This window comes from Microcaecilia unicolor, unplaced genomic scaffold (genome assembly GCF_901765095.1).
Source record: "Microcaecilia unicolor unplaced genomic scaffold, aMicUni1.1, whole genome shotgun sequence".
NCBI lineage: Eukaryota > Metazoa > Chordata > Amphibia > Gymnophiona > Siphonopidae > Microcaecilia > Microcaecilia unicolor.
This window is the reverse complement of record NW_021963064.1, coordinates 97,017-114,985: the sequence shown is the minus strand read 5'-3', so window position 1 is coordinate 114,985 and position 17,969 is coordinate 97,017. Positions and strand designations below refer to the sequence as shown.

The following is a 17,969-nucleotide window of genomic DNA, read 5'->3' as shown; positions in this document are numbered from 1 at the left end:
TTGAGCCGGGTTCTACCTCCTGTCCTCAGCAGGGTGCCCTGCTCGGGCCCAGCTCCCCTGGAGTGGATTTCCCCGCCTGATTTTTGTCCTGGCCATGTACAAGATCTTTTGCCTGCATAAGGCCAGTTATCAGTGGGAGCAGCAACTGGGGGGGGGGGGGGGGGCCTTGGTGGCCCTCTCCCTCCCTCCCTCCTTTCCCTCCTTCCCTCCCCTCCCAAGCATCAGCGGGTGGACTGGGAGGGGGAGGGCCCTCTGGAGAGCTCCCCTCTTTTGGAAGAGGAACCAGGCTGGATGGAGGAGGAGTGTATGGATCATGATCAGCAGTTGACTGAAGAAACCTGGATGGAGGAGTTGCTGCCGGGCGAGGACTTCTCCATTTGAACCTTTCATCAGGAGGAGTTGCAGGAGCTTATCTCCCAGGTGTTGGCACTGTTGAAATTTGAGGATGCTCCTGCTTTTGAAGAGCATAAGGAAGTCTGCCGGCAACTTTCCCATGCACCAGGGCATTAGAGATATCATTCTGCCTCAGTGGAACTCTCCTGATTTATGCTCCTTTTCGAGTGGCATGATCCATCTTTACCTGATTCCAGAGCAGGATTGGGAACTATTATGGCCATCTATGGTAGATGCGTTTGTCTCAGTAGTGACTAAGAAGAATATTGTCCTTGTGGATGGCGTGACCACTCTGAAGGACCCACAGGATCGTCAGATGGAAACTCTCCAGAAGCAGAGTTCTGATGTGGCAGTGCTGGTGGTCTAGATGGCCATCTGTGGGGGCTTGGTGGCCAGAGCCTGTTTTTGTTGGGTGGAGCATATCTTGGACAGGGAATTGGATGATTGGTCCTTGATGGATCAGGAGGCTGCTAAGCTGGATATGGGTTCTTCTTTCTTGTCTGATGCTCTTTATGACCACCTGTGAACATCTGCCATATCTATGGTCCTCAAGTGTGGCTGCTCATAGGCCTTTCTACGGATGTGGTTCTAAATTTTTTTCAAGGTTGTCTCTTGTTTGGAGAGGAGTTGGATAAATTAGTGAAGAGCTTGTGGATAAATTAGTGAAGAACTTGGGAGAGACTAAGAGGCTTATTTTCAAAGCACTTAGCCTCCCAAAGTTCCATAGAAACCTATGGAACTTAGCCTCCCAAAGTGCTTTGAAAATATGCCTCTATGGTTACTCATCTTCCAGAGGACAGGCCCAAAATTGCTGGTTGTGGTTTTTCTGGCAAAGGGCAGTTTAGAGAGGCTCGCCTTTATAGGCCTGGTAGAGGCGATGATTCTCAGTGTAGTCGTCTTTTCCAGAGGGTGTAGTGCTTTCGAGGGGGTCGCCGTGGTGGCCGAGACTCTGATCTCTCATCCTCAGGCTGTAGTTGAGCTTCCCAATGAGGGTATCGGGGTCCAGCCTCTGATCCCAGTAGGTACAAGGTTGCAAGAATTTTATCAAAGGTGAATCCAGATTACCTCTGATCAGTGGGTACTCGAGGTCGTCTGCGAGGGGTTCACCCTGGAGTTCACCCGCTCCTTGTTGGATGCCTTTCTGTAGTCTCCTTGTCGGGCCTGTTGGAAGGTTAAGGCCATTCGGGAGACTCTTCAGAGGCTTGCAAGTGGTAGTCCTGGTTCCCAGCTGTCACAAAATGCCTAGCCAGTTGCCTGGGGTTACCCCGTGACCACTTAGGTCTATCCCCAGAACAGCTCAGGTCCGCCTGCTCCTGCCATTTGTGCTCTACACTAGCACCCTCCTCCCACCAACTGGGTCACAACTGCCTCTAGGCGAGTCTCCTGCTCTCCAATTATCCCCAGTGATTTCTAGGTTACTGGAGCCACACTCCCAGTGGTCCCACAGTTCCCAGAAAGCACTCACAGACCTAACACACAAACCACTAGGATTCTTTATCAGTCCAGACAGGCAGAATGAACAAGATAAAATTAGTTCTTACCTGATAATTTTCTTTCCAGTAGTCCCAACAGATAATCCAGAGACGAGTGGGTTATGTCCCTCTACCAGCAGGTGGAGATAGAGAACTTCAGAGCTTTACTATATGTGGACATGTGCAGCCACCTTAATCTCGGTATTGTCGATACCAAAGCAGTGGAAGAAGAAGAAAGGAAACCAACATGTAAGACCTCTCCTGCCTCTACAAAACCCATGAAGGCTCCTCCTCCACCGCTACAGTGGGAGGGAAACCACCGTATTGGCGAATTGCTGCAAGTTGGTCTTTCACCTTTGTTATTCTTTGATTTACCGCTTGTTGGTCACGCAGAAAAACGGACCAGAAACAGGAAGAAAATAGCTCCTCATAAACAGCGAGAAACACTCAGCTAAGAACGGCAAAGGGCGGGCCTTTGGATTGATCTGTTGGGACTAATGGAAAGAAAATTATCAGGTAAGAACTAATTTTACCTTCCATAGCGTCCCACAGATCAATCCAGAGACGAGTGGGATGTACAAAAGCAGTCCCCAAGTACTGTGGGATCTTCAAGACGGGTCAAAGCCCGATTGCCAATGTTGGAACTGGACCCTGAGACTGGAATCGGAGTAATCACAAGACCCCAAGAGGATTTGCCACCTTCAAATGGAGCCAAACAACTTCCTCTAGAAGGGAAAGGGTTAACGCCTAACAAAAGGCGTGAGAAGGGCATCCCAAACTCCTGAGCTGGAACCATCGCAGATCTCCAAGTAGCGGAATATGGTCCAGGCTCCGATGGCCTCAAACGTTGTCTCAACCCGTAAAGGAAGAAGCTTTGACAGACAACGAAAGAGACAAGCCCATGAAGGCCCTAGAGCCCAAGACTGGTCCCATCTGAACAATAGGGGCTACTACCGCTGCGCCCACTTGCTATGATAAAAGGAACAGAAACCAGAACTGTGGATCGAACTGGCAGGAAAAACGTCACGCTTGAGAGCCTGAGAAGATGTTCAGGTCACTCCCCAGAGGCAGAACCAAGGTCATCAAGCAACCAAACGAAGGTAGAGAACTCACAGCCTGACTTTCTGCGCAGACCAAAGGCCCAAAAGCTAAAACCAGAACTATTGCTGTAGGTGGCTTCCAGCGCGACATCTGGCAAGAAGGTAAGACTCACCCGCCAGAGAAAGAGCTAGGCTCGACAGAGAAATCATGCTGAACAGCCAAAAATATAGAGTCAGGCGAGCAATAGAGCCAAGCCCAGCCAACCCAGCAGAGACTGAACAAGGTCTGAAACTGGGAAGGGCAGCGAACTAGAGACAGAGCAAAGCTGGATTCCCAAGAATCAGAGCAATTGCAACCTGCCGAAATGGGCCAGGTGCACCTGGAACAGGTGAGCAAGCTGAGTGAGCCTGGACACGGGTGAAGGCTTGGTCTTATAGCTAGAAGAATGGAAGCCTCCAGAGACTGAGCCAGAGCCTACTCCCAAAACTGAGCCAGACTGGACGCGCCAGATGTAGCGAGACCAAGAGGGGCATAATCCAAAGGGACGTCCAAGTTTTCATGAGGACGTCCTCGCAGAACGTCCCGATGGAGGGGCAGAGAAACTCGTATTATCAAAACAAGGTGGGCGTCTATCTTTCATTTCGATAATATGGTCGGGGACATCCAAATCTTGAAATTTAGCTAATCCTTTGAGATCGTCGTCCTAGACTTGATCGTTTCTGATTTTCGGTAATAATGGAAACCAAAGACGCCCATCTCAGAAACGACCAAATGCAAGCCCTTTGGTCATGGGAGGAGCCAGCATTTCTAGTGCACTGGTCCCCCTGACATGCCAGGACACCAACCAGGCACCCTAGGGGCCACTGCAGTGGACTTCATAAAATGCTCCCAGGAACATAGCTCCCTTACCTTGTGTGCTGAGCCCCCCAACCCCCCCCCCCCCCCCAAAACCCACTACCCACAACTGTACTGCACTACCATAGCCCTTATGGGTGAAGGGGGGCACCTAGTGTGGGTACAGCGGGTTTCTGGTGGGTTTTGGAGGGCTCACATGTACCACCACAAGTGTATGGGCCTGGGTCCGCCTGCCTGAAGTGCACTGCACCCACTAAAACTGTTCCAGGGACCTGCAAACTGCTGTCATGGACCTGAGTATGACATTTGAGGCTGGCACAAAATATTTTTAAAGATTTTTTTTTTTTTTTGAGGGTGGGAGGGGTTAGTGACCACTGGGGGAGTAAGTGGAGGTCATCCCCGATTCCCTCCGGTGGTCATCTGGTCAGTTCGGGCACCTTTTCATGGCTTGGTTGTAAGAAAAACAGGACCAGGTAAAGTCGTCCAAGTGCTCGTCAGGGACGCCCTTTTTTTTTTCTATTATGGGTCAAGGACGCCCAAGTCCCGTCTTCACTACGCCTCCGACACGCCCCCGGGAACTTTGGCTTTCCCTGCGACGGAAAGCAGTTGGGGATGTCCAAAATCGGCTTTCCATTATACCGAATTGGATGACCCTGTGAGAAGGACGCCCATCTTCTGATTTGTGTCGAAAGATGGGCGTCCTTCTCTTTCGAAAATGAGCCTGCAAGTGTCCAGCAGAGTGGAACGTAACCGCCAAGGACAGCATGAGAATCCCACTGGGACCTGGACCAGTCCGGTAGCCATAACTGGAGAAGCCTCGGCATCCATTGGCCGAGGGAGAGCCGGCCAGCCATACAGAGCGTCGCTTGACATCCAGAGACCTAGTCCAACTCTTGAACCATAGACGGGTAGTGTTGACCTCATATTGCTGCACTTGCCCTGGCACCCAGAGACGATGGCAGCATCACCGCAGTATCCAGGCCCGTCACTCAGCAATGGGGGAATGTTGCACATCCAGCGATGGAGTGGCAAATCGAGTGACTGATTGATTGAGAAGAAACAAGGCTCAACGTCCAAAGACTGAGCTAGTTGTGTCGTCCATAGACAGAAAATGGTCTTGACATCCAGGTACAGAGCATGGCTGTATATCCAGATATGAAGCAAGGCTCGACAGCATCAGCCAGAGCAAAGCTCTACGTCCAGAGACGAAGTGAGACCCGCCAGCCAGAGACTGAACCAAGGCCTGAAGTCCAGGGATGGAGCACGGCTCTATGTCCAGAGACGACTCAATGCTCGACAGCCGTAGCCAGAGCAAGGTTCGACAACCAGAGACAGGCCAAGGCCTCATGTGGAGCAAGGCTCGATGTTCAGAGATGGAGAAAGCTCGACGGCCACAACCTGAGCCAATCTTGATGTCCAGCAATAGATCAAGGCTCAATGGCTGCAGCCAGAGCAAGGTTCGATGCCCCAAACTGCATCAAGTCTCATCGCTCTAAGACACAGCAAGTTGCAAATGTTTGCGACAGAGCCAGAGTTGATACCCCGAGTCGCAACAATGCTCGACGTCCAGAGCAAGATGCACCATTTTGAGATGGCGTCAGTAACAAGGACTAGAGATCGAATGCAACCTGTTGTGCATCACCCAAAGCCGAACTAGACTGATGCCGAAAGGCAGTGAGAAGGTCATCAACTAAGGACGGACAAGGCCCGCCATCCACAGACGATGCAATGCCGGACGTCCGAAAAGATGTAAGCCCCAACATCTAAAAGCGGGGCGAGGTCAGACAACCAAAGTCAGTGGCCAGGCCTGACATCCAAAAACGGGGCCAGGCCCGACTATCAAAGACTGGGCGAGGGTCTTGGCAGAGCAACCCGGGACACAGGGCGATGAACAAGAAACAGCTAGGGCAACCACGCCCTGCAGAGGCGACCAAGGAAGCTGGAGGCTCCTGGAGGCAAAAACTCGTCCATGGCATACCAGGAACCTTGCACAAAACAACCTACCAGAAAGGTGGCAAACACTGCTACCGGGATGTGAAAGTCCACTCTTTTGTTGATTTTACGGAGTTGGATACCTGCTTTTATAGGGAGAGGGCACAAATTTTATCAGATCATTGGGCTCTGGACATCATATGGACTGTGTGTTCCTCAGAGTGGCCCTTTCTAACTTGGACATTTTTCTCTCCTTGTTATTCCAAGTAAAAAGCAGCAGTAAGATCCAATGTGGCTCATGTGCTACAAACAGGAATGGTTAGTTGGATTCTTGGGTCTCTTTGGGCTCGATAGCAGTGAGGACATGAGTTACAGTTCTCTAGACCTCTTAGTTTAAAAAGGGGGACATTATAGTTATGAGTTTGGATACTGGAGTGTAGAGGGCTGCACAGGACCCTAAAGTGATGTCTGAAATCTGCTGGTAGGAGGACAAAATCATGCATAAGGCTGGTCAGGTAGGACCCGTGGAAAGAAAACTCACAGATGTCCAGATATTTTCTTAAGGAACAGAATTTGCCCTAAACTATTAACCTACTATAAAATTAAATTTTTCTTTTAGATCACAGCACTCATGGCTGAATTAAAAATGAATAGAAGTAGCTCTGAAGCCCAGAAAAGGTAAACTTTATATCTTCTTTGATTATTATTTATTTATGTAGTTAGTTTGTGGTTCACGTTTCTGTGGTACTGAGCAGAATGATACATTTCTTTTGCCTCTGCATTGCTCTGTGGTGTGACCTCACCTTGAGTATTGCTTGCAGTTCTGGCCACTGTATCTCAAAAAAGATATAGCGGATTTAGAAAAGGTTCAAAGAAGGGTAATCACAATGATAAAGGAATGGAACTCCTCTCACAGGAGGAAAGGCTGAAGAGGTTAGGGGCTCTTCAGCTTGGAAAAGAGACAGCTGAGGGGGGATATGATATAGGTCTACAAAATCCTGATTGGTGTAGAATAGGTAGAGGTGAATTGACATTTTACTGTTTCAAAAAGTACAAAGACAAAGGGCCACAATGAAGTTATATAGAAATACTTTAAAAACAAATAGGAGGAAATATGGTTGTTTTTTTTCACTCAACGAATAGTTATCCTCTAGCAATGAGTTCCAGAGCTTTTGCTAATATGTGGGTTTAAAAAAAGGTTTGGACATGTTCCTGGAGGAAAATTCCATAGTTTGCTATTGAGATAAACATGGGGGAAGTCACTTCATGCCCTGGGATCGGTAGCATGGAATCTTGCTACTATTTGGAATTCTAGGTACTTGTGACCTGGATTGGCCACTGCTGGAAGCAGGATACTGGGCTAGGTGGACCATTGGTGTGACCCAGTATAGCTATTCTTATGTTCTTATGCCTTCACAAGTATATGAAATGGTTAAGTGACAGGAGCATATAGAAGAATATATTGGAAGTTGCTTTTAGAAATATCTTTACTTTTACAAGGGGAAAGCTTTTTAGCAGGAAGATCTTGCTGGGATCTGACCAGATCATGTTAAACTGGAGCACTTAAATCCTACTTGAAACCAATGCTGTGAGTATATATCTCTTATGTCAGGGCTGCCAAACCAATCAGGTTTTCAGAATAACCCTAATGAATATGCAGTACATGCATATTTATTAGTTATATCCTGAAAACATGACTGCCTTGTTCCCCCTCCCAGGATTGCAGTTTGACACTCCTGCTCTAAGTAGACCAGAAAAAAAAAAAGAATATACCTGGCTTGGTTGATCATTTCCTGCTCGGATCTTAAGTCCGTGTTGGAGATGTGCACCAACAGATATTTGAAATGATTCTTGGCAAGAATATGGTGCTTTTGGTATAGGTGTTACAGTAGATTTATACCTTGCTTGTGTTTTAAGGCATTTGTGTCATGCTGGAATTTACTTAGGGCTTCTTTTATGAAGAGGCACTACCGTTTAGTGTGTGCGCTGAAAGTAAAGAAGCCCATTCAATTCCCAGTGCCTTCATTGCATTCTGCGCATTCTAATCTGTAGTGCTGCTTTGTAAAAGGAGCCCTTACTCTTTTATTGAAAAGTAATTAGATTTTTTTTGTATTCATCCATAGACAGATTTTGGAGTTGCCTCCAGGGCCCCCACTCACTCCCTTCCTTCTTGTTTATGAATGGTATAATGTGTCTCCTTGCTTGAATTTTGTTCATTCATTAATGCTCCTTAAAAATGTTAGGGCTCTTTTTACCAAACTGCGGCAAAAGGGGGCCTGTGCTGACGGCGCGTGTTTTTGATGTGCACCTAGGCCCCCTTTTACCGCAGCAGGTAAAAGGTAGGTCTTGCTTTTCTACAGGAAGTGGCCGCACGGCAAGTGATGTACTTGCTGCACAGCCAATTTTTTTTTTTTGGTGGGGGGGGGGGAGACCCTTACCGCCACAGCCCAGCAGTACTTCCTTTTTAGCAAGCGGTAAGCCCGCATTGAGCTTACCGCCGCTTTGTAAAAGGGGCCCTTTAGTGCACAATAAATTGATTTTAATGTGCACTAAACAATATGTGCTCAAAATTGGTTAGTGCATGTTAAAAACTTATTTTCCGCAAAGATCGTTATACCCACACTAGCCCACTCCTCAAGTCACTTCACTGGCTCCCTGTCCGCTTCGGCATACAATTCAAACTTTTCTTACTGACCTTTAAATGTATCCACTCTGCAGCTCCCCATTACCTCTCCACTCTCATCTCTCCCTACATTTTTCCCCCTGAACTCCGCTCACTGGACAAGTCTCTCTTGTCATCCCCCTTCTCCTCCACCGCTTCGTCCCTTTTCCCTCGCGGCACCTTATGCCTGGGATAGACTTCCTGAGCCTGTACGTGTAGCTCCATCTCTACCTGTTTTCAAATCCATGCTAAAACCCACCTTTTCACCACTGCTTTTGGCTCCTAGCTACTACTCAATTACCTCCCTTTGTTCGTTTCACCCAGTACTTCCCTCGCCCTTAATTGTCTTGTCTGTCTGTGTTATTTTTAGATTGTAAGCTCTATTGAGCAGGGACTGTCTCTATGTCAGGTGTTCAGCGCTGCGTGCATCTTGTAGCGCTATACAAATGTTAATAAAAACACAATAACGCACATTAAATTGTTAAAATGCATATGTGAAACAAGCAAAATGCCTGACAATCTAGGAAACGTTTGGATAAAATGAGAACGAGTTAAAATTTTTGCCTGCAGAACTCAGTGTTGACTAATTTTGTTGAAAGAAAGTGGTCTGTAAAAGTTATATAACAATGAATGTGGCTGGTTGTTTGTTTGATGCTTACACTACTGTGAACTAGTCCTGGGTGCCACTAGAGTTTTAGCCTAGTTATTTTTTTTTCCTGTTCAGGTTATTTGTTTATTTATATTTATGGGTTGCTTTTACAAAAGTGTTTGAGATCACTTCACTTCAAAGAAAAAATAAACAAAAAAACAGTGCCTCTACAAGAACGGCTGAAGCGAGTTACAGCAAATTAATACAGAAATCTGTACAAATCACATTCCCCTCCCCCAACACAAACTATAGAATGCATAAAGCTAGTTTCAACAAATTAGTAAATCTTTTTATTTGCATCATTGAACAATCATAAAATCAAAGAAAAGCAGTATATCTTCCCTTTAAACAATAGTGTAGTTCACAGGGGGGGAATAAGTTGGGAAGGTTGGGTGCTAGAGGAGAATGTAATACTCATAATATATAGGAGACTGATCTACAAATGGATACTTATTACTTGGCTAGGAATATATGGATATAACTGAAAGCTGTGTTACTGTTTCCATGTAACAACACAGAGTGTATTTAAAAATGGTAGAAATATTGAACAACATATGTTCAGGTTGAATTAATGTATACCGGTTAATGTGTTCAATAAAAAATTATTTACTGTAAACAATAGTGTAGTTCCATCCCCTCAACAACCTACCCTCTCTCTCCCTCCATCAACCCAATCCCTTAAGCTTATCCTCTCTTCCAAAACTCCTTTCTCCTGGTTCATGAACATTTGTTTATGGTTGATCTTCACTAAGGTAAAGGCACCCCCCCCCCCCATTTAACTCTGAGTCACCCCATCATTAACTCTGGTTAGTTCCAGGAAAATCCTTCTCATATCCGTACAAAATAAATTAGAAGCTCTTAGCCCTCAACAAACTTGTCAAAATGCTCATGTTGAATTGTCATTAGTTTTTCCATCAGTCCTAACTGAGAGTTGTGGGACGCCCATACCTTCAACAAGAGTGCATTCACCTGGCACCAGAGGGCTGTTATTTCACATCAGGCAGCCAAAATACAAGTTAACACCTTCTTTTGATATTGACGAGTCATCCCTAATAAGCCCCAGTAGCCCCATCCTCGAATTCAATTATTCTTATACCCAATACGCATTCAGTCTGATCCATAACTCCATCCTAAAAAGTTTTAATTTTAAGGCATTTGTACCAAATATAAAGAAGGTTCCCTTCTTCCAAGCACCTCTCCAACAAATATCTACACTATTTGAGTACATTATCTTGAGCCTGCAAGGAGTCAAGTACCATTTATAGAGAAATTTATAACAATTTTCTTTACGCAGAGTGGAGACTGAGACATTAGCTGCCAAGTCAAATATCTCTGTCCACTGCTTCTCACTAAGTTCACCACCCAAACTCCTCTCCTAGTCTGTCATATATTTATTTATTTATTTATTTATTGCATTTGTATCCCACATTTTCCCACCTTTTTGCGGGCTCAGTGTGGCTTACAATATATTATGAATAATGGAAATACAATTTGTTACAACTTGGTTATGGATTACATTGTGAAGAGTTATGCGAGACAATCAAAGTATCGTTAAGGAATATAACAATGGAACAAAACCGTGAAACATTGGAAAGAGACAACGGGAAGCTAAAAGGGCAATATTAAGACACGAAGACATATGGTATACATATTTCTGTGAATAAAGGTATGGGTGAGGTGAGATTACTGGGGATGAGAGTTCAGAAGTGGATGTATTGATGCATTAATGAACAGTGAGTGTGTTTTGGTGGTGGTATGTGTTCTGGTTCTTTCCGTAAATTTGTTCAAAAAGATGGGTCTTCAGTAATTTGCGGAAGGTGGCTTGCTTGTCGATCGTTCTCAGGGAGTTCAGATATGAAATAGCCCCCCTAGATTTGCTCCACAGCTGCTCATAAGCTGAATATCTTTTCCTCATCTTGTTTCAAATACTCCTTCTTCATTATATAGTGTTGCACTTGTAAAACACAAAATAAATCCCCAGCTAACAACCCAAATTCATCCCTCAGTTTGCTAAAAGACAATATACAATTTATTTGAAGGCAAAATTTGGCATGGCATACCACTCTTCAAGTGCCCAAGATAATCCACATTGGGCTCGATATTCAAAATTATTTAAGTAGCCAAGACCGGTTAAATAACTGTGGATATTCAGTGGAAGATAACAAGTTGTCTCCTATTGAATATCCACGGTTAGCACCTAGCCTCTAACCGGCTATATCACGCGACATATCTAGTTAGGCGTGGATGTTCAGCACCAAACAGGCTGTGTTTTAGCGGTTAAAATAGTCTGCATAAATAGCAGGCCTATCTTTAACTACTAATCACTTAACCGGTTAGTGCTGAATATCTGCTTAACTTGTTAAGTTGCCGTGGTCAAAAATGAAACCAGATATTTAATGATTTTACCATAAAATAAATACATTAATAAAAATTTATTTTGCCAAAACCCTGATGCAGGCAGTTGCTGAAATGTTTGTTAACTGGGAGCGGGTACTACATGTTAATCTGAATGCTAACGCACAACTTGCAATAAAAGATAATGAGAACGTCCCTTCTTGTTGCAGCGTTAATTTTTAGGCTTGCCTCATTTTAAAATTCTGCATTTTAGCACGTTAAGCCCTAAACTTAATGCATTTTAATGGAAGGGCCCTTAAATTTTGATTCTGTGTTTTTTCCTGTTTATGGATCCTCCAAACCAACCATCATAAGTACATAAGTATTGCCATACTGGGACAGACCAAATCCCAGTATTCTATTTCCAACAGTGGCCAATCTAGGTCACAAGTACCTGTCAAGGTCCTTGAAGAGTAAAATAGATTTCGTACTGCTTATCCCAGGAATAAGCAGTTGATTTTCCCAAGTCCGTCTTAATAGTTTATGAACTTTTCGTATAGGAACTTGTCCAAAAATCTTTTTTTTAAACCCTGCGAAGATAACTGCTTTTACCACATTCTCTGACAGTCAATTCCAGAGTTTGTTTACACATTGATTGAAAAAATATTTTCTCTGATTTGTTCTAAATGTACTACTTAGTAGCTTCATTACATGCCTCCTAGTCTTTGTATTTTTGGAAAGCGTTAACAACGATACACATCTACCCATTCCACTCCACTTGGTATTTTATAGACTTCAGTCATATCTCCCCTGAGCCATCTCTTCTCCAAGCTGAAGAGCCCTATCCTCTTTAGCCTTACCTCATAGGGAGGTCATCCCATCCCCTTTATTGTTTTTGTTGCCCTTCTCTTCTTCATCATTGACCCAGAAAAATGGAGCCTTCAGGGTTTATCCTTAGTAAGAAAAGCATTTTCAGGTTGTGGATTCCTTAAGCAAATGTTTAAAAATTTAAAAGGAGGATGTAATATCACTGGCATACTAGAAGTTGATTAGCTACAAGACAGAGTGGCACCTGTGTTAGAGAAGGCTGTAGCCTATTGGTTCCATGGTGTAATGGTTAGCACTCTGGACTCTGAATCCAGCAATTTGAGTACAAATCTCAGTGGAGCTTAATGCTTTGGTATTAATAGATACATTAAGTGACACCATATTTGAGGCTGTGGTTTTTAGTTTTGCCTTTGGGATTAATGACTATAACATTATAAATTATCTACGGTGAAGCCCCGGGATATATGACAGACCTCATAGTCCTACCAACAAGAAACGCAACCAGATCAGCACAAACTTAATCTCCACTACCCAATCTGCAAAGGTCTCAAATACAAATCTATTTATGGATCCAATTTCTCCTACATAAGCACACAAGTGTGGAAAGCACTACCAAAAGCCGTGAAAACAACGTACGACCACCTAAACTTCCGGAAATCACTAAAAACCTACCTGTTCAAAAAGGCATACCCCACCGATCCAACTTAAGTGCCTATACTCCACAACTCAACGAAACCAAAGATTGTAACAGACTATATATAACTCTTCCTTTTGTAATTCCCCAATGTGTCTATAACACATGAACCTTATCCGACCACATTAACTCCTTGTATCTGTTTCTATGCCGGAGATGGTGAGCGCCTCTACGGTACACGTAAGCCACATTGAGCCTGCAAAAAGGTGGGAAACTGTGGGATACAAATGTATCAAATAAATAAGCATAACAGCTGTTCTTGTATACTGCTACTACCTCACAGTTCTAAACAGTTAACAAAAGAAACTAGAATATATCTCTAGGAAGAAAAAACCAGTAAAAATAATTTACAGTTCATTAACCATTGCTTATCTTCAAAAAAGTAAAGCTTTCACATTTTTTTTCTAAAATAATTATAAGAATACAAAAGAAAGATTAGAAGTCTCCTTCCCTATTTTAGCTGCTTGAAAAGCTAATGATGACTCATAAATTTTCATTCTTCTTCAAAGATGGGAAAAATGGATTATTATTTTGTATTCTCTGAGGCCTAGAAGAATTGGCAAAATAAAAATGTTCAGCCATATAAGCTGGTGCATCTCCATGTAAAACCTTGTATAAAAGGAGAATTTAAATAGAATCCCTGGAGCCATAGGGAGCCAACAGAGTTTTGTTTGTAATAAGGTAAAATACTATCATTAGCTATTGAAAAGATAGGTGAACCGCTGTATTTTGCCGTTTTTTCAATAGTTGTTTAGTACAGCCCTATATAACAGATTGCAGTAATCCAATTGAGAAAGTATTAAAGGTTGTATTAATAGTTTAAATTATTCAACTAATCTTTTACTAAAGATTAGCACATGCTATCTGCCACAGAAGCCATTTTATTCCTATGGGCCCTGCTGCAGATAACGTGCACTAATCTTTATTAAAAGACCACCTATGTTGTAAAAGGCTCCTTTGGCATTTCTTTTATCACTTTAATTTGGAAACTTCAGTGGAGCTTAGGACTGATTTTGTTTTCTCCTTGTTTTGTGTAGGTTAAAGGTGATGATATTGGATGATGGAGGGAGCGTCCCGGTGTGGATGAGACACCAAGGTTAGGGGGGGGAGGGGGTTCAGTTTTTCCTCTTGCATACAAATTTAAGAGGAAAACCTGATAAATGATTTCAAGTTCCATCCCATCCATATCCAAAAATACTCTATCCTCAAAAGTCAAACCATGTTTTTATCAAGCAAATACATCTCTAATTGTGAGGGTTCAAAAAGTACATATACGTATTCCTCTGGAAGTCATAGGGGAATTAAGAAGAAATTGCAGCTGCAAGAACAACTTCCCCATTGTCTGAGTGGCTCATACCACCTCTGAATAAACCCTCAGTTGAATGGCAAAATCTAGAGAAAGGTGCTGCAGTAGTAGAAGACGTGGTCATCTTTGGGCTGTGATGGCTCATGGAACCCTCCACTGGGTGCATTGGAATACATGTAAAGGCTCTTCTGCTTGGTCTGATTATAACCTCTAAACAGTAAGATGGACATAGTTCTCTTTTGATGTCTCTTGTAATGTTGCTGTCTCCTAGTGTGATAGTTTCCCAATGGACAAGCATGCTGAAAGTTGTAGCAGTGCATCTGAAGCGCATCGGCTTAACTTACGGTGTAGTGGATGGCTCTGTCAATCCCAAGCAAAGGATGGATTTGGTTGAAGAGTTCAACAACAACCCCAAGGGTCCTCAGGTAGGAAGTTGGTCAAAAGATGAGACACTTGAAAGCCTTAAATAGAAAGAAATTACATATTAACCTAAAAATACATATAGTATGAACTAATTTTCTTTTTATACCTTTTGTAATTTTTGACTTCAACTTTTAGGTCATAAATTAGATTAATCACCTTAAAAGCTACATTAACTGAAAATTATTGACCAACTGTGGCTGTGCAGGGAGTGACTGAGAGGTTTTTAATATGTAGTCATTGTTCTTTTATTTTCTTTTTGCTTTGTTGTGCATTTGTACTTCATATTTATTTTATTTGAGTAGGACCAGTATACAAAGACAATATTTAATTAGCTTATCTATTTTAAAAACTATATAAATAATATTGGGCTGTTTTTGTAAATTACTAAATGGCTAAATATTATCCTTGTGTTTGTGGGCCAGATTAGGAGAAGAATGAGGGCAAGCCAATAAATTATCCGTTCAGCCAGTAAATGAATAATTTGTATAAATAGATTGCACCAGTGCAGTCACTGCAGTATCCATGTGTTTTGTAACCGCCAAAGCACAGCTCTGGCGCACACTCACTTGTGAGGTTTCTCTTCATGCCACCTCTGCGATAGGGTGAAGCTTTCCCAATAATTCTCACACCATCAGTTGTCAATTCAGCAACTTCTCTAATTTTCTTTACTTCAAATGACAGTCAAGATCATAGCAGAAGCAGTGCACAAACAGCTTACTAAAACATAAGAAAGAGAAAAGATTAGAAGTGGGAAGAGCTAGCAATCACCTGGCTTCCCAAGTGCCCACCAAACTCTCCCCCAGAAGCTAAGGCGTTCTCTCATTTTATAGTTTTTTTTCACCATCTCTCTGTCCCTTCCCTCTCATCTGCCTATCTAATCTTTCCACCTAACATCTCTCACCCAGTCTTCATCCCTCTCATGTTCCAGAATAATCGTTCCCACTTTTTATCCTGTTTCTTTGTCCTGTCCAGCTACTGTTTTTTTTTTCTCTAAATTCCTAACATTCCAAAGTCAGTTAGCTTCTGATACCGTCCATTATCTCCTTAAAATATAAGCTGAGGATGCTGTAGCAATATGGAGCTAATGTTAAAGCACATATTTCCATGCAGGCTTCTTTTAAGGCAATTCATATGTGTAAGTCCCTTACCGGAAGAGCTTATAATGTCACTATTTTTGCCATGCTCAGTGCACTGAACTCCCATACATTCTCATCAGCACTGCCACACAGTTTACACACACTTATCCAAGATCCTTGTCCTGAATCATGCCTTTAATGTTTAAAACTATGTGAGAGGTCTGCACAGTCCCTCTCTTCGATTCTTCTTAATTGTCTGTCCAGGCCATTGGCCTGCTCTGACCTACCTTCCTGACAGTAACAATTTGGTGGCTCTGAATATATGGATTAAGTTACACACCAGCTGGCATGGTCACCAGCTTAAACGCTGAATATCAGACCCAATGTGCATATTGTTTTATGCTTAGGGGCCATTTTACCAAAGTGTGGTAAAATGCATGCTTACGACATGTTTAACACAAAAGTTTGTGTAGTAAGTGAGAAGCCTGTGTGTGCCCCACTAAAAAAATAATTAATTTGTGTGTGGTGCCCAAGCCCTCACATTTGTCCTGATAGCCAGTGGACCCTACCCCTCCAAAAATCACTCCTTCCTCCACTTCCTGATTCTCCCCCCCCCCCCCCCCCCATGGGACTTACTAGGTCAGCTTTGGTGGGCAGTGGTCCTAGGTGGCAGTGATCTCCTTTGCTGTTGCCTAGATTGGGGCTTGTTTTCAAAATGGTGCCAGTAAGCCCTAGTGATATTGCTATGAGACTACTACTAGGGGTCACTTTTGCCATTTTGGAATCAGGTGCTGGCATGGGTAGCAGCAAAGGGGCTTGCTGCTGCCCAGGACCCACTACCCACCAATGCTGACCCCTGGATGCTCTAGGGTGGATTGTGGGGAAGGGTTTCATGAAGGTGCAGGGTGCTTGATCAGGAGTTAGGTTGATGTTAGGGAGATGCAGATTGCCTGACTGGGGGGTCAAGTTGATGTGGAGGGGGTTTCAAGTGCGTGATTGGGGGTGGGGGAATCTGGGAATGCACTGCTACACCACCACCAGCACACTGTGCTACCAAATTGCCAGTTGCACAGCTGCGCTCACCACCATCTCTTGAGGCAGTGGCAAGTTCAGCTTTACTATTGGAAGTCATGACATTGCATGGTACTGACCCATATGCTAACTGTCACGGTCGGTCACACCTCCACCAATCCTTATCACGCCCAGATCTTGCCCACTCCCACATTAACCAGCTAATGTGGGAGTTTTCTCCGAGGACAAGCAGGCTGCTTGTTCTCACTGATGGGTGACGTCCACGGCAGCCCCTCCAATCGGAAACTTCTCTAGCAAAGTCCTTTGCTAGTCCTCGCGCGCACCGCGCATGCGCGGCCGTCTTCCCGCCCGAAACCGTCTCGAGCCGGCCAGTCTTCTTTTGTCCGCACTCGGTACGGTCGTGTTTCGCCGTGTCGAGCCCCGGAAAGTCGACCTCGCGCGTCCAAATTTATTTTTGACGTGTTTTTTCTTCGGAAAAAGTCTTTAAAGTGTCGGGAAGTGCTTCGGAAACCCCCCCCCGGGTTTCAGACCACCCCTTCCCGTACTTCCAGCTTTTTGCCCCCGATAAGTTTTCTTTCGTTGTCGGGGTAGGCCTCTTTTCGGCCTCGGTCGAGATTTTCTCCCTTCTAAATTTTTTGGTGCTCTTTTTCCGTCATTTCGGATTTTGATTTCGCCGGCGTGATTTTTCCGCCCATGACATTGAAGCCTTCCAGCGGCTTCAAGAAGTGCACCCAGTGCGCCCGTGTAATCTCGCTCACTGATAGACACTCGTCGTGTCTTCAGTGTCTGGGGGCCGAGCACCGCCCTCAGAACTGTAGTCTGTGTTCCCTGCTTCAAAGGCGGACTCAGGTAGCGAGATTAGCCCAGTGGAACGTGTTGTTCTCGGGCTCTTCGTCGGCATCGGCACCGGGATCTTCGAGTGCATCGACGTCGTCAGCGTCCAGACCATCTTCCTCGGCCGCCACTGTATCGAGTGCATCGAGGCATCGGGCCTCTGCATCGGCGCCAAGGTATCGGGCGACTGCATCGACGTCGGTGGTACCGGGACCTCGTCTGCTGATGTCGTCGGACGGTGGTGCATCGTCAGGAGTGCAGGTGAGGGCTGTCCATTCCCCTGCTGGTGGCGGTGAGCCTTCGGGTGGGTCTCCTCCTACCCTGAGGGCTCCTGCGGTACAGCCCCCCCGAGACCGACCTCCTTCGGCCTCGGCCCCGAGGAAGCGACGGCTGGATTCTACGTCCTCCTCGTCGGTGCCGGGGAGCTCCGGTGACATG

The 17,969-nt window shown here is 44.6% G+C and overlaps 1 protein-coding gene across 2 annotated transcripts in view; it reads left to right on the top strand.

Annotated features, from left to right (window-relative positions):
- LOC115458873 (transcription termination factor 2-like) overlaps positions 1-17,969 on the top strand; it is a 93,959-nt gene that overhangs the window by 55,301 nt on the left and 20,689 nt on the right. For both annotated transcript variants that reach the window (XM_030188710.1, XM_030188711.1), the window contains exons 19-20: positions 6,313-6,371; positions 14,438-14,591. In XM_030188710.1, coding sequence (XP_030044570.1) covers positions 6,313-6,371; positions 14,438-14,591 — 213 coding nt within the window. The remainder of the gene's footprint in view (positions 1-6,312; positions 6,372-14,437; positions 14,592-17,969) is intronic.